This window comes from Zalophus californianus, chromosome 14, assembly GCF_009762305.2.
Source record: "Zalophus californianus isolate mZalCal1 chromosome 14, mZalCal1.pri.v2, whole genome shotgun sequence".
In the NCBI taxonomy this organism is placed as follows: Eukaryota; Metazoa; Chordata; class Mammalia; order Carnivora; family Otariidae; genus Zalophus; species Zalophus californianus.
Genome location: NC_045608.1, coordinates 31,056,474 through 31,071,413, shown reverse-complemented (window position 1 = coordinate 31,071,413; position 14,940 = coordinate 31,056,474). Strand labels below are relative to the sequence as shown.

General features: G+C 34.6%; 1 protein-coding gene across 6 annotated transcripts in view; it reads right to left on the bottom strand.

Moving 5' to 3' along the window:
* Nucleotides 1-666: 666 nt before the first annotated feature.
* Nucleotides 667-14,940, bottom strand: part of CEP76 (centrosomal protein 76) — a 39,084-nt gene continuing 24,810 nt past the window's right edge. For 5 of the 6 annotated variants that reach the window (XM_027576308.2, XM_027576309.2, XM_027576305.2 and 2 more), the window contains one exon: nt 11,100-14,408. In XM_027576308.2, the coding sequence (XP_027432109.1) occupies nt 14,270-14,408 (139 nt within the window). In that variant the 3' untranslated portion in view covers nt 11,100-14,269. Of the gene's footprint in view, nt 900-11,099; nt 14,409-14,940 lie in introns of those variants that run through there. The other variant, XM_027576306.1, reaches the window with a different exon arrangement.

Genomic DNA, 14,940 nt, shown 5'->3' with positions numbered 1-14,940 from the left:
GAAGAAAAACATTATGGCATTGAATCACAGGAAGGTTATATAAAATAGGGCTTTTTTTCCCCAGATACTACACTCATGACTGATATACTGTATTTAAAGTAAATTTCTTGCCTTTGAGAGCTTATATGGAATTAAATTGAGGCAAGATGACAAGCACAATGTTGTTTGATATATGCAGAAAAAGATAAATCTTAAAAATCCTAGCTATCCTCTATTAAAAATCTATTTTATAACCTGAACACTTCATACATTTTTGTACAAAGACAGTATAATTTTTATATGATTTTCAGAACCCTTTGAAATCTTGATTAGCCCCACGTATGTCATCATAAGACTCTGAGAAAGTGACTGTGAATAACTCAAGACTATCAGGGGTCCAGATATTCTCAGGACTCAAGCAGGACTGTGGAATAACTTGGAATAACCTTCCCATTTTCTCATTTTCAATTCAAATTCAAAGCTTAGAATACCTTCTTATACAGTGTATTTTGTTCCAATTTCTGTCATTGATTTTATTTTTTTATTCTTGGCTTCACCACTTAAAAAAATTACTCCATATATTAAAAATGTCTGATAATTCAAATCAACATGTAAATGTCTTTTTCAAAGTGCTGTTAAGATCTGTGAAAAATAGTGGCATGTGTTACTCTGAATATGATTTTAGTTTTCATTGATTTTGTTGTTGCATTTATTAAAAATGGAATCCTTGAAATTTTTTATCTTATATTTACTTATCATTTTTGCAGAATAAATGTACTTCATGCTTCATACTCTGGACGTGCTGGCTGAGCTGCTCTGAGTCTTTCAGGGAGCAAGGCCTTCAGGGAGTACAATCTGCCTGTGCAGCCCAAGCTTAATCCAGTCACTCCCAGACAATTGCTCCTAAGAGGCACATTCACCTAGAAAGTGCACCAAAAAGGAAAAAATAGAACAGCATATTTTTTTCAGTGGCATAACCTAAATTTTCATTGCCCACAATTATAATGCTTTATAATTTTAAAGTGATAATTTTATACTTTCAAAGTGCTTTCTTCAGTTGTACAACTTGAAGGTCAGATATTACTATCCCTATCTTACAAATGACAAAATATAGGACTAGTAAATGAAAGAGGTGGGATTGGAATCCAGGCCTCCTGACCAGCTCAGCTCTTTCGGCTACTTATATCTCTCTACATTTGCACAGAGCAAGAAAAAAGTCCTCATACTTCATTCCTCACTCCAGCAAGCAAGAGTAGTACATAAAAAGCAGGTGCTTTAAATTTGTACATACCACTACGATCAACCAAACTTTTGATATTTTAAATACCTTGTGTGAATGATGTGACACCCCATCTCCCTCCATTGGTCCTTGTGAGTTCACTGGCATTGGGTTTCACCATAGTGGTGATCTCCCCATAGTAATTATCTTCAAAGTGATCTATAATAACTCCATCCCCATCAAAGAATTGCAAATTATCACTCCCGTAAGAAGGCTAATTCCATCAACAATCTTAAATGAAATTTGAAACTCATCTCTTGTAATTTCAATAACCAAACTAAATATTAACCCCAAATCTTTAAAATTAGTCATGAAAATTAACATGTGACCTCATACATAGAATCAGAAGTACAAAGACCAGATAAGAACACAACAAAATTGGATTCCTCTGGTCTGTAAATTTGTAAAAGAATTAACTTTTCTATCCAAAGGCAAAGATACTGAGAAACATTTAGAAAATACCCATGAATGCCCTTTTACTAAGTGGTACCCTAAACCAGTGTTTTCCACAACATATTCATTCTGTAGCATCTAACATATTCAAAATTTACCTATCCTACCTTGATGAGATCAAGTTACATACCCACTGATAAAAACTGAGAAAAAGTAGAGGAACAAGGCAAAATATCTGAACAGTAGCATATCAGTATGTTCATGAAGGATTTTGGAAAATACTAGGTCAAACAATAGTCATGTTTCACTTTATTAATGTGATTCTCCTTTGAGCAATTATTTTTAAACCAACAAGGAGAGATAGTCTTCTGATTCTGAATATAAGTGGAATTATTAGCTTCAATTAGTAAAGAAGATTTGATTTGGAAAAGACCTCATAGATCTAAATTTGAGGCCAAGCCACTATTTTACACTTATAAAAATTTGTGTCTGCAAGGTTAAGTGACTTACCCCAAATTACCGACAGTTGCCAAAAGTACTTCAAATATACTTCCTTTAACATAAGCTTTCCAGATCCTGTTTTTTAGCCATATTACCTACTTCTCATCACATTGCAAGTTAGGATAAGCAGTAGCTTATTTCTTAATTCTAATGGAAAATAGGAAACAATACAAGGCACGAAAATATCTTTATTTGATAGCAAAATTTTGATGTTTGACAATAATTGCTTGAAAATGTAGAATTCTCAAAACTTTTAAGAAACCAGAATTTTTGGTTGTATAAGTTAAAGAGAACGCATTTTCAGACTGAAGTCATACTTTGTTGATGAGACAAAGCTAAAATATTTTTCAAACCTCCATATTTAATTTTTGCTCTACTTTATACAAAAAAAAGATGGCCCTTTCTTGTTCAAAAGATTGTCATTTTTACCTAATGTGCCAGTGGAAGTCTGGAGCTGCTCTTGGCTCTAGTGTTCTACTGTGACTGTGCAAGGCTCATTTCTCTTCAATATGTAACTCACACAAAATATGGCTTACTTTAATTCAATTAAATAAGCAATGAATTAGGCCTTGCTTTGGTAATTTTTGTGGAAGGGTATAGGTAGGGCTGTACTTATATTTTAGTAGTGCTTTTCCGTCGAACTATTTTCTTAACCTGAATTCCTGTGTCCTCTTGATCTTTTCTCAATAGTCATTAGTGGAGTACAATGTCTTTCTCTTATTTGCTACGCATGTTCATTTCTCTTGGGAACAGGAAGTGTAACCCTTGCTCCTATTTTCTGCCCAGTAATCATAATCCTTCCTTTCTAAGAGATGTTAGAAAAAAATCGTTGACATTAAAATTCATAAAGATATGACTCCTAGATCGCAACCTAAAGCTATGACAATATTTTAAACACACTTCCTAATGCAATTCTTTTAAGGATATTAAAATTATTTGCTGGGCACCTGGGTGGCTCAGTTGGTTAAGCATCTACCTTCAGCTCAGGTCATGATCCCAGGGTTCTGGGATCGAGTCCTGCATCAGGAGCAGGGAGTCTGCTTCTCCCTCTCCCTCTGCTGCTCCTCCTGCTTGTGCTCTCTCCTCTCTCTGTCAATCTCAAATAAATAAATCTTTAAAAATAATTTATTTATTTATTTTTTTAATGTTTTTGAAATTTTCTTTATTTTTTTAAAAGATTTTATTTGATAGAGAGAGATAACAAACAGGGGGTGGGGAGCAGCAGGCAGAGGGAGAGGGAGAAGCAGACTCCCCACTGAGCAGAGAGTCCAATGTGGGCCTTGATCCCAGGACCCTGAGATCATGACCTAAGCCGAAGGCAGACACTCAACCAACTGAGCCACCCAGACATCCCTAAATAAATAAAATCTTGAAAAAAAAATTATTCCCTTGCAAAATTTGGTAAGCAATTGTCATCCCTCAACTGCAATATTGTCCTAATGCCATTGACATTTTCGGTTTTAACTAAATTACAGTGTTCATTTTTTTTCTTTGTAGCAGAAGCAATTTTTAAATTTTATTGATTTTGTAGGATTATAAATATTGGGTCAACTTTCCTCAGCTAAAGCAGAGCACTAAAGCAACCACCAAAATAATTTAGGCCAACTGTTCACGACCTTTACTCTGATCTAACATATAAAATAGAAGACATTCATTTATACAACATTCCTACAAACATATCTAGGGATATTTTAAATTCTCAGCCACCTATGTATATACCTCCACTTATTTCTCTCCCACTCAAGAAAGCTTGCCATTATGCAAGAGAGTGAATATGACATAGTTAAAAGCCCAATAGCATAGTGTTAACACCTTAAATTTGTCTTAATTATTGTAAATTAATGCATTAATATTAAAAATTCTTTCAAAGCACCTGAAATAACTAAGATAGCAGCTTGCTGCAGTCTTAGTTAGCAAATCAGATAGAATTACAACAACAGTATCCTGCCATTAACTTTTACCTATGCAGTTCACAACACAAAAAGTAGCATTTTTCAGTGATTGTGTACCAAATGACTAGAATCTCTATTACACGTATTTTAGAAGAAAAACATACCATGTAAAGACATATTTCAAAAAGACTTCAGCTAATTTTGAAAATGTCTTTGAAAAAGAACCTATTATTGCCATGGGATTTTACAAAGAGGTAACTTTTGAATTAATTTTTTTCTACTATATTTGAAACAACCTCTACTTGGTTTTTTTCCTTAAAGATTTTATTTATTTATTTAATAGAGAGAGAGAGAGAGAGAGAGACAGCGTGAGAGGGAACACAAGCAGGGGGAGTGGGTGGGGGAGAAGCAGGCTTCTGGCCGAGCAGGGAGCTCAATGCAGGGCTACATCCCTCATGACCTGAGCCGAAGGCAGTCGCTTAACCAACTGAGCCACCCAGGCACCCCTAAAACAACCTCTACTTGTAATATACAAGTTATTTAACTGATTCTTACAATCAGGTTTGTTAAGAACTGAAGATTCCAATTTAACATCTTTGAACTAATCTAAAGACATTAGTTTTAGTGATGTATTGCAAGGAAAAAAAAGTAATCAAGTTTCATTTGAAACATTATAACTTTAGCTTAAAAAATTAAAAATTTCCTATCTTTGGAATTAAGCTACTATAAATCTAAAGCTGATACTTCTAAGTTAAGATGCATATGAGAAACCCTAGAGCAACCACCAAAAAATAAATAAGCTTAAAAATATAGTGACAAAATTATTAAAGACATTTAAATGCTACATTAGAAAATATTTACTTAATGCAAATGAAATCAGTAAAGGGGAAATAAACAAAAAAGGTATGAAATACAAAGAAAAAAAGTTAAATGGTAAACATAAACCCAGCTATAGAAATAAGAATATTAAATGTAAATGGATTTAACAACACAGACAAAAGGCAGAGAATGTCAGACTGCAGCGGGGGTGGAGGGGGGAAGATTGGACTATACACCATCCACAGGAGACACTCTTTATATTGAAATATATGAATTGATTAAAAGTTAAAGGATGGAAGAAGATATGACCATGCAGACAGCAACCACAAGAAAGATATACTAATATCAGAAAAAGTAGACTTTAAAACAAAAACATTATTAGACATAAAGAACACTTTTTATGATAAAAAGATACATACATACAATTACAAACATATATAACAGAGCACCAAAATACATGAAGCAAAAAATGAAAGTAATGAAGTGAGAAACAATTCAACGGCAATAGTTGGAAGACTTTACTACTCTACTTTCATTAACAATTGAACAATTAGAATAGAACCATTAATGGATAGATAAAATATCTGAACACTGTAAACCCCTAGACCTAGCAGACATCTACAGAACACTCCACCCAACAACAGAATATACTTTTCTCTTAAGTGCACATGTGAACATTCTCTAGGATAAACTATGTTAATCCACAAAACAAACATCAATAAATAAGTCAATAGCAGGGGAAAAAATTGGGTAATTCACAAACATATGGAAATTAACACACTAACACACTTCTAAATAGCCAATGGGTCAAAGAAGAAATCAAAAGGGACTTCAGAAAATACTTTGAGATGGATGAAAATTAAGAAAAACATACTGAAATCTGTGGGATGCATCCAAAGGCGTGCTTAGAGGAAAATTTACAGCTGGAAATGACTATATTAAGAAAGAAGAAAGATTCCAAATAGTAACCTTTCCACCTTAAGATACTGCAAAAGAAGTACAACTAAACCTAAAGCAAGAAGGACAGAAATAACAAAGATCAGGGTAGAAATGAATGAAAAAGGAACAGAAAAACAACAAAGAAAAATCAATGAAACCAAACCCTAGTTCTTCAGAAAGAACAACAAAATTGGAAAAAAGAAAAAAAAAGAGAGAGGGAGAAAAGTCTCCCATTACTAGAATCAGAAATGAAAGAGGAGTTTTTACCACTGAACTTAGGAAGAAATACTATGAACAACTGTACGCCAAAATTAGATAACTTAGATGAAATGGATAAATTCCTAGAAGGACACAAACTATCAAAACTGCTTCTAGAAGAAATAGACAATCTGGATAGACCTATAACAAGTGAAAAAACTGAACTAGTAATAAAAAAACTACCCACAAAGTAAGCCCAGGCCCAGATGGTTTCTGAATTCTACCAATCAAAGTGAAAAATGAATCAACTTAGGGCACCTGGGTGGCTCCAATGGCTAAGCATTCAACTCTTGATTTCGGCTCAGGTCATGATCTCAGGGTTGTGAGATCAAGCCCTGCATCGGGCTCCATACTGGGCGTAGAACTGCTTAAGATTCTCTCTCCTTTACCCGTTGCCCCTCCCTAACCCCCCCCCCACCCCGCCCCGGCTCATGTGAGCTCACTCTCTCCCTCCCTCTCTCTCTCAGAAAAAAAAAAAAAAATCAACTTTTCATAAACTCTTCCAAAAAACAGCAGCAAGGAACACTTCCCAATTCATTTTATGAGACCAGTGTTACCCTGATATCAAAATCAAAGACATCACAAGAAGAGTAAACTACAAGCCAGTATCTCTTATGAATACAGACAGAAAAATCCTCAATAAATTACTAGCAAACTGAATATAGCAGCATATAAAAAAGAATTATACACCATGACCAAATACAATTTATCCCAGAAATTCAAGGTTGGTTTAACATTTGAAAATCAATTCATGTAATACATTATATAAATAAATAAAAAACAAAAATCACATGATCATCTCAATAGATGCAAAAAGAGCATTTGACAAAAATCCAACACCCTTTCATGATAAAAACAACTAGTAGCTGGACGGGAACTTCCTCAACCCAATAAAGGGCATCTATGAGAAAACCAGTTAAAAACATCATACTTAATGGTGAAAGAATGATTTCTCCCCAACAGCATTAACAAGACAAAGGTATCTGCTCTTACCACTTCCTTCAACATTGTGCTAGAGGTACTAGCCAGGGCAATTAGGCAGATGAATGAATGAATGAATGAATAAAAGATACCTAGATTGGAAACGAAGAAGTAAAACTTCTATTGCAGGTGTCATGATTGTGTCTAAAGAAAATCCTAAGGAATCCACTAAAAAAACTATTAGAACTGGGCGCCTGGGTGGCTCAGATGGTTAAGCGTCTACCTTTGGCTCAGGTCATGATCCCAGGGCCCTGGGATCGAGTCCCGCATCGGGCTCCCTGCTCTGAGGGGAGACTGCTTCTCCCTCTGCCTCTCTCTCTCTCTCTCTCTCTCTCTCTCTGACTCTCATGGATAAATAAATAAAAACATTAAAAAAAACTATTAGAACTATTAAATGACATCAGCAAAGTTGCACAATACAAGATCAACATACAAAAATCAATTATATGTCTAACACTTGCAATGAACAATCTAAAAATGAAACTAAGTAAAACAACTCCATTTATAATAGCATCAAAAAGCTAAAATAGGAATAAATTAACACAAGTACAGAACTTATACTCTGAAAACTACAAAATATTGTTGAGGAAAAATAAAGATTTAAAATAAATGGCAAGGGGCGTCTGGATGGCTCAGTCGTTGAGTGCCTTTGGCTCAAGTCATGATCCCAGGGTCCTGGGATCGAGCCCCGCATCGGACTCCCTGCTCAGCAGGAAGCCTGTTTCTCCCTCTCCCACTCGCCCTGCTTGTGTTCCCTCTCTCGCTGTGTCTCTGTCAATTAAATAAAATCTTTAAGAAAAAAAAAAGATGTCTTAAAAAAAATAAATGGCAAGACAACCCATATTCATGAAGCAAATGATGAAATGCCTTCATCTTAACGATGTTAAGATGACAATACTCCACAAATACTCCACAAATTCAAGGCAATACTTCTTAGAATCCTGGTGTTTTATAGAAATTGACAAGCTGATTCTAAAATTCATATGGAATTGCAAAAGACCCAGAATAGCCAAAACAATCTTGAAAAAGAACAAAGTTGTAGGACTCTCACACTTCCCAATTTCAAAACGTACAGAAAAGCAATGATTGATAATTAAAATGTGTGGTATGGGAACAAAAAAACAGATTGGCACAATAGGAATACAGAGTCATGACTCTAATCCTACATCTATGGTCAACTGACAAGGGTGTCAAGATCATTCAATGGGGATAGAACAGTCTTTTCAACAAATGGTGATGAAACACCTGAATATTTATATGCAGAAGAATGAAGTTAGCCCCTTACCTGACAGCATATATAAAACTTAACTGAAAAAGGATCAAAGGCCTAAGAGCTAACACTATATAACTCTTAGAAGAAAACATAGAGGTAAATCTTCATGACCTTAGATTTGGCAATGGTTCTTAAATATGACAACAAAACCAACAGCAACAACAATGTATCTGTTATACACTGACCTTTGTCAAAATTAAACACTTTAGTACTTCAAAAAAACCCACAAACTTTAGTATTTCAAGGACACAATCATGAAAATGAGAAAGAAAACAACCCACAGAATAGAAAAAAGTATCTACAAATAATATATCTGATAGGGGACTTGTATTTAAAATATGTAAAGGACTCTTACAGCTCAATAATAAAAAGACAACCCAATTTGAAAAAAATGGGTGATAGATCCAAATAGACATTTCTTCAAGGAAGATATACAAATGGCCAATAAGCACATGAAAGAATGCTCAACATCATTAGCCATCAGGGAAATGCAAATAAAAACCACAAGGAGATACCACTTCATACCCAACAGGATGACTAGAATCAGAAGAAAGTCAAATAACAAGGTGTTGGCAAGATTGTGGAGAAATCGGAATCCTCATCCACTACGAGTGGAATTAGAAAGTGGTGCATCTGCTTTGGAAATCTATATGCATTTCACTAAAATGTTGGTTATCATATGATCCAGCAATTCCTCTCCTAGATATACACCCAAGAGAAATGAAGACACATGCCCACATAAAACCTTATACATGAATGTTTATAGTAGCATTATTTATAATAGCCAAAAAGTGAAAACCAAAATGTCTATTGACTATCAAATGGATAAACAAATGATATATCCACACAATGGAATATTATTTGCCCATAAAAAGGAATGATATGGTACATGCAACAACATGGATAAATCTAAGACATTATGTGCAGTTAAAGAAGCCAGTCACAAAAGACCATATGTGATTCCATTCATATGAAAATCCAGAATAGGGAAATCTACATAGAGAGTGGATAAGTGGTTGCTTAGGACTAGGGAGAAAGGAGGGTAGGGAATGGGGAGATGGGAAAGTAACAGCTAAAGGGTACAGGGTTTCTTTTTGAGGTGATGAAATGTTGTAATTTTATTGACGATGGTTGTATGTATCTCTAAATAGAATATAAACCACTGCACTGCACACTTTAAAACATTGTTATATTTACATGATGAATCACTAAATTCTATTCCTGAAACCAACACTACACTATGTTAACTAACTTGAATTTAAATAAAAACTTGGAAGAAAAAAAAAAGGTTAATTGTATGGTAGGCAAATTATGTCGATAAAATGTTTGCTTGTGTTCAAATCAATAGATTTTCTAACTTCTGACAATCATCTTCCAGTTTCATACTACCATTGCTCCTATTCCCTCACTGTACATTGTGTACAAGTAAAAGATTTTGTAAAAATTCAATTAACAACTGGCCAGGTACATCCAATTTGTAAATAAATGGATTTCAGAAGTAATTCTCTCAAAATACAGACAATATGACTGAAATATTTTCTTTTTTTTTTAAGATTTTATTTATTTATTTGACAGCGAGAGAGGGAACACAAGCAGGGGGAGTGGGAGAGGGAGAAGCAGGCTTCCCGCGGAGCAGGGAGCTGGATGCGGGGCGCGATCCCAGGACCCTGGGACCATGACCTGAGCCGAAGGCAGACGCTTAACGACTGAGCCACCCAGGCGCCCCTGACTGAAATATTTTCTAAATGCATGTCAGTAGGCACTATCCCTGTACCTCAGTTTACTGAATCTCTTTTAAGTATACAAATAGTTGAATTCTACACCACAAGGAATCTCAAGCAGCTCACTGCCCCTCTAAGGGACTCAGCTTCCCTAGGCCATCTTCCCTAAAAAGTAATTCTGGCCTCATGCCAGTGACTTGATATCCCAAATATTACTGTAATTTTTGATAGGTTATGTGATGAGTACCATAAAAGACAGGTGCTTCCATATTCCTATGTCTTGGGTAGAACCACTAAAATGAAAATTTTCCATACTATGTTGGATGGTTACTTGGTCATACCCAATAATGCCACGCCCACAGAGAGAAAAACTCACATTGTGCAGAGATACAGCAAAAAGAAATAAACTCAAAGTCAGAACTTGATTCTAGAACAGATCTGCTATTAGAAATATGAATCTTTGGACAGAGAACTTCACTTCTCTAGAGCTCCATTTCATTACTATATAAATTATGTGGACTAAGACTCCTTTCAAGTCCAAAATCCTGTAATCCAGGCCATGAAATATTAAATTGCATACAGTTAAAACTCTAGTTTTAGATGCAAAACCAAAACAAACAAACAAACAAAACCACCCAAAAAACTAGTTACCTTCAAAAACACTAGGAAACATCTGTCTTGGAGTATTAGTACAAGTCTAAATTCAGTAAAATCAGAGAAGGAATCTTTCATAAGAATATATGTGAACTGGGGTGCTTGGGTGGCTCAGTCATTCATTTCGGCTTAGGTCATGAACTCAGAGTCCCAAGATCAAGCCCCACATCAGGCTCTGCACTCAGAACGGAGTCTGCTTGAGGATTCTCCGTCTCCCTTTCCCTCTGCCCCTCCCCACAGCTTATTCGCTCTAAAATAAATCAATCTTGGGGCATCTTGGTGTCTCAGATGGTTAAGCATTTGCCTTTGGCTCAGGTCATGATCCCAGAGTGCTGGGATTGAGCCCCACGTTGAGATCCCTGCTCAGTGCAGAGCCTGCTTCTCCCTCTCCCTCTGCCATTCCCTCCGCTTGTGCTTTATCTCTGTCAAATATCTCTCTCTATCTCTATCTCTGTCAAATAAATAAAACCTTTAAATAAAATAAAATAAATCTTTAAAAAATAGAGACTATATGTGAGCTAATGACCAGCTAATAACCTCCTCTACTTCCCTTCTAATATCCATGACTGTCTCAACACTGGTGTCATGTAGTTAATTCGCAAACCAAATACAAGTCAAATGTAATTACAATGACTATGCCAACCACATCTCAGAAGAAAATATTAAACATTTAATACCCACATTTACATGCACTAATGATTATAACTCAACTTATGCTTTAAATGTAGAATATGCTATAAACAATTTAAGTTCTTCAAAATTAGATGGTTTCTATTTTGGCTATTTTGTTTTTAATATTTTATATATGCTTTGGCTAATCTCAAATTATTTCTGAACTACCAACAGCTAGAAAGCAATGCTACTTTCTCATTGGTTTAAAAGTTAAGAGCATGTTAAAAATCAGATCATCTAATTCCTATACTTATCTCCTTAAGTATAAAGGTCAAAATTGTTATCTAAGAGTAAAAAAAAAAAAATTGTAAAAACTGCCAACTGTAGTCTAACATAAACTATGTTCTTGTTTAGTACAGCATGAAATCAAAAGTGTGAATGGGTTTAAGCAACTGATGATTTATAACTAATGCCTTCTGATGGTCAGTTATACGGCACAGAATACTACTTTAACAGCAATTGTCTTTTCAAATATTAAGCCTACTCTTCATTTGGTTCAAATCTTGTTTTTTTAAGGAGTAGAAAAGTGAGTGTCAAATATGTGCACTTTCCAGAACTGCCAGGTTATAGATGTGTTTTTGCAGATCATATCAAAAAATGCACACCTCAATAGTAGAAAAAAATTTAAAGGCATTTGGAGTGTTCACTTAGTTGGAACTAAATTTAATGTTTTATTCAATAGGCTCATACTTGAATAATAAAGTTTCTAGGTTTCTGATATTCTCCTAATAAATATACCTATGCATTATACATATACATATATGTATAGAGGACTGTATTAGTGTACAAAAGAACACATTAAAGACATTATATAAAAAATTTTACATTTTTAATAGGAAAACAACTTTTATGACAGCTAAATAGACAAGGTAAATTTAATTTTTAATAAGAAAAATTATTGGTAATGAGAGAATTCTAATGATAAATGTACTGAATCTTTTGAAATAAACCACCTTTACAGAAAATTATTCATGTCAGACTCTATTAAAGTGCATATAAAGGAAATTTATTTTAGAATTTATACCAAAGATGCATTATGAATACATGTGTTACTCTGGTACAATAAGGCAGGAAGCCCAGCCTCAATGATAACATAACCTTGATCTTAAAATAGTCTGCCTCTTAGTATGTGCCCCATAAATGGTTTGTTCCAAAAGTTGAAAACTGTAAGCAATTTTCCCTATTGATAGCTTTATGAGTAATTCTGGTAACAAAGAAAAAAAGTCTAATTCTTATTTTGCTAATTCTCTAAAGTCATGTCAGTCTCAAAGGAAACATCTGATTACTGTTTTCAATGAAAAATAAGAGGGATATATTCAGTTTTAAACGAGTTAAATCATAAATATTTATCATATACAAAAATAAGCAAAAGGTAAATTTTAGGGTATCTCTATGGTTTTTAATTTTAAAAACATTAAATCATTTGCAATGAAGTGATGAAAAGATTAACTTGCATAGCCGATCACGCCCAGCATGGAGCCCAACATGGGCTCGAACTCACAACCCTGAGATCAAGACCTGAGCTGAGATCAGGACTGGGACACTTAACCAACTGAGCCACCCAGGTGCCCCACAGTTGCTTTAAGACCAATGGATGAAGCAACCTGTGCACAGAGATGCTGAATGGACAGTCAAATCTATCAATTATGTCATATAGCTTCTTATAAAAAGTCAAACTGCTATAGCTTTTTTAATGTTCACTGTTGTTCACTTTTAAAACTAACTTTTAAAACTTGCTCAATTTTAAAGCAAATATCAGCATGGAGTCCCTCACATATGCTCATTTTTCAGTGTCCTAACATAACGATTCTCCAATTTAGAGTAGTCACATATACACTGATGTTTTTATCACAATGGAAAAAAAAAAGGAAGAAAAACAAATGTGGTTTCAAGACAAACAAATGTGGTTTATAAGATGGAATCCATGAAGAGGCTAGTAATGAATCCTCTGACTACAGAAAATCAGCAACAAATTGCCAATAATAATTACAGAAATCAGTTTATCGAAGTGTCATACAGAAGGGTATGATGAATTTTTTCTAAAATACTCATTTTTGGGGCACCTGGGTGCTTCAGTCAGTTAAGCGTCTACCCTCAGGCTGGGTCATGATCCCAGGGTCCTGGAATCGAGTCCCACATCAGGCTCCCTGCTCAGTGGGTTGCCTGCTTCTCCCTCTCCCTCTGCTGCTCCCCCTGCTTATGTGCGCTCTTGCTCATTCTCTCAAATAAATATTTAAAAATTTTAAAAATAAAAATACTCATTCTATAATGGATCTAACATACTTATAAATTATTTATGTACTTTTATGTGAGGTTTGTTTTGTTATTAATATTTATGCTTTTCTGCTATTAGTTTTTCCTACTCTTGCATCAAAGTCTTCCCATAAATCCCTGGAAAGTCACAAATATACCTATGGCCATGGATAAACCTCAAAAGTGATAATTCATCAAAATGTATTTTCACCTATTTAATAAATCTGTTGTGAGGTTAATTTTTCCTAATTTATATAAAATAACCCCATTAATCTATGAAAAATAATGATCATATTGATTTTACTATGGCTCAAACCCTTAAATAAATATCTCTGATTACCTGTTAATGTAAGGAAAACTGAGTAAATTTTATATTTATATTTAAACTACTGAATACCTGTAAACAAAGTAGCATTTATTAAAATAAAATACACATTTAATTTATACTAAATTCCACTCAGATTTATACAAGTTTTTTATCCTTAATTTTTAAATACACACATGATTTTCTTAAACATTATCAGTCAGGTATATACAAAAGTGAAATATGACATCCAAGCCAGAATGATTTTTAAAATAATAACCTCTATACAGCTAGAATGTACAATGTGTAAAATTCCAATAAAACAGGTATATTCTTATAGAAATGTTAGTCCTATAATACCGAGCGATATTTACAAGCAAACATGATCCAAACAGCACATGCAGATTCAGGGTAAGTAAACACTCGGACACGAACTGCCAGTCGCACCTGGTCTCCACGGCAACAGATTATTTCTTCACAGAAAGGAGACCTATAGAAGAAAGAAAATTTATTCAATTAAGAAGTGAACTTAGGTTTTATTTCTAAGTAAGTCAGTATTTAAAATAATTTTTAAAAATCCTGTCTCTGCTACCAATAGCCCTGTGATTTTGCTTAACTTATTCAAATTATAGAATATTTCTTCAGTCTACAAATTTAAAAAATTACACTGGACAAGATCAGAAATCCTCAACTGAGAGTGCACCAAAATCAATGGGAAAATTATCCCAACTACCTAGAGCTACATTTCAGACCTAATGAATCATAATCTGTGGCAAGGAAAATAATAGATCATTACAAAAGTTCCCCATGTGATTCTAAAGTCATTCCTAAATAACCAGACTAACAGACTGCTAAAATTCCTAGGTTAATAGGGCCGCCTGGGTGGCTCAGTAGGTTGTATGTCTGACTCCTGATTTCAGCTCAGGTCATGATCTCAGAGTCGTGAGATCCAGCCCCGCATCGGGCTCCATGCTCAGTGCAGAGCTTGCTTGTCCCCACTCTGCCCCCACCTTGAGCTTGCT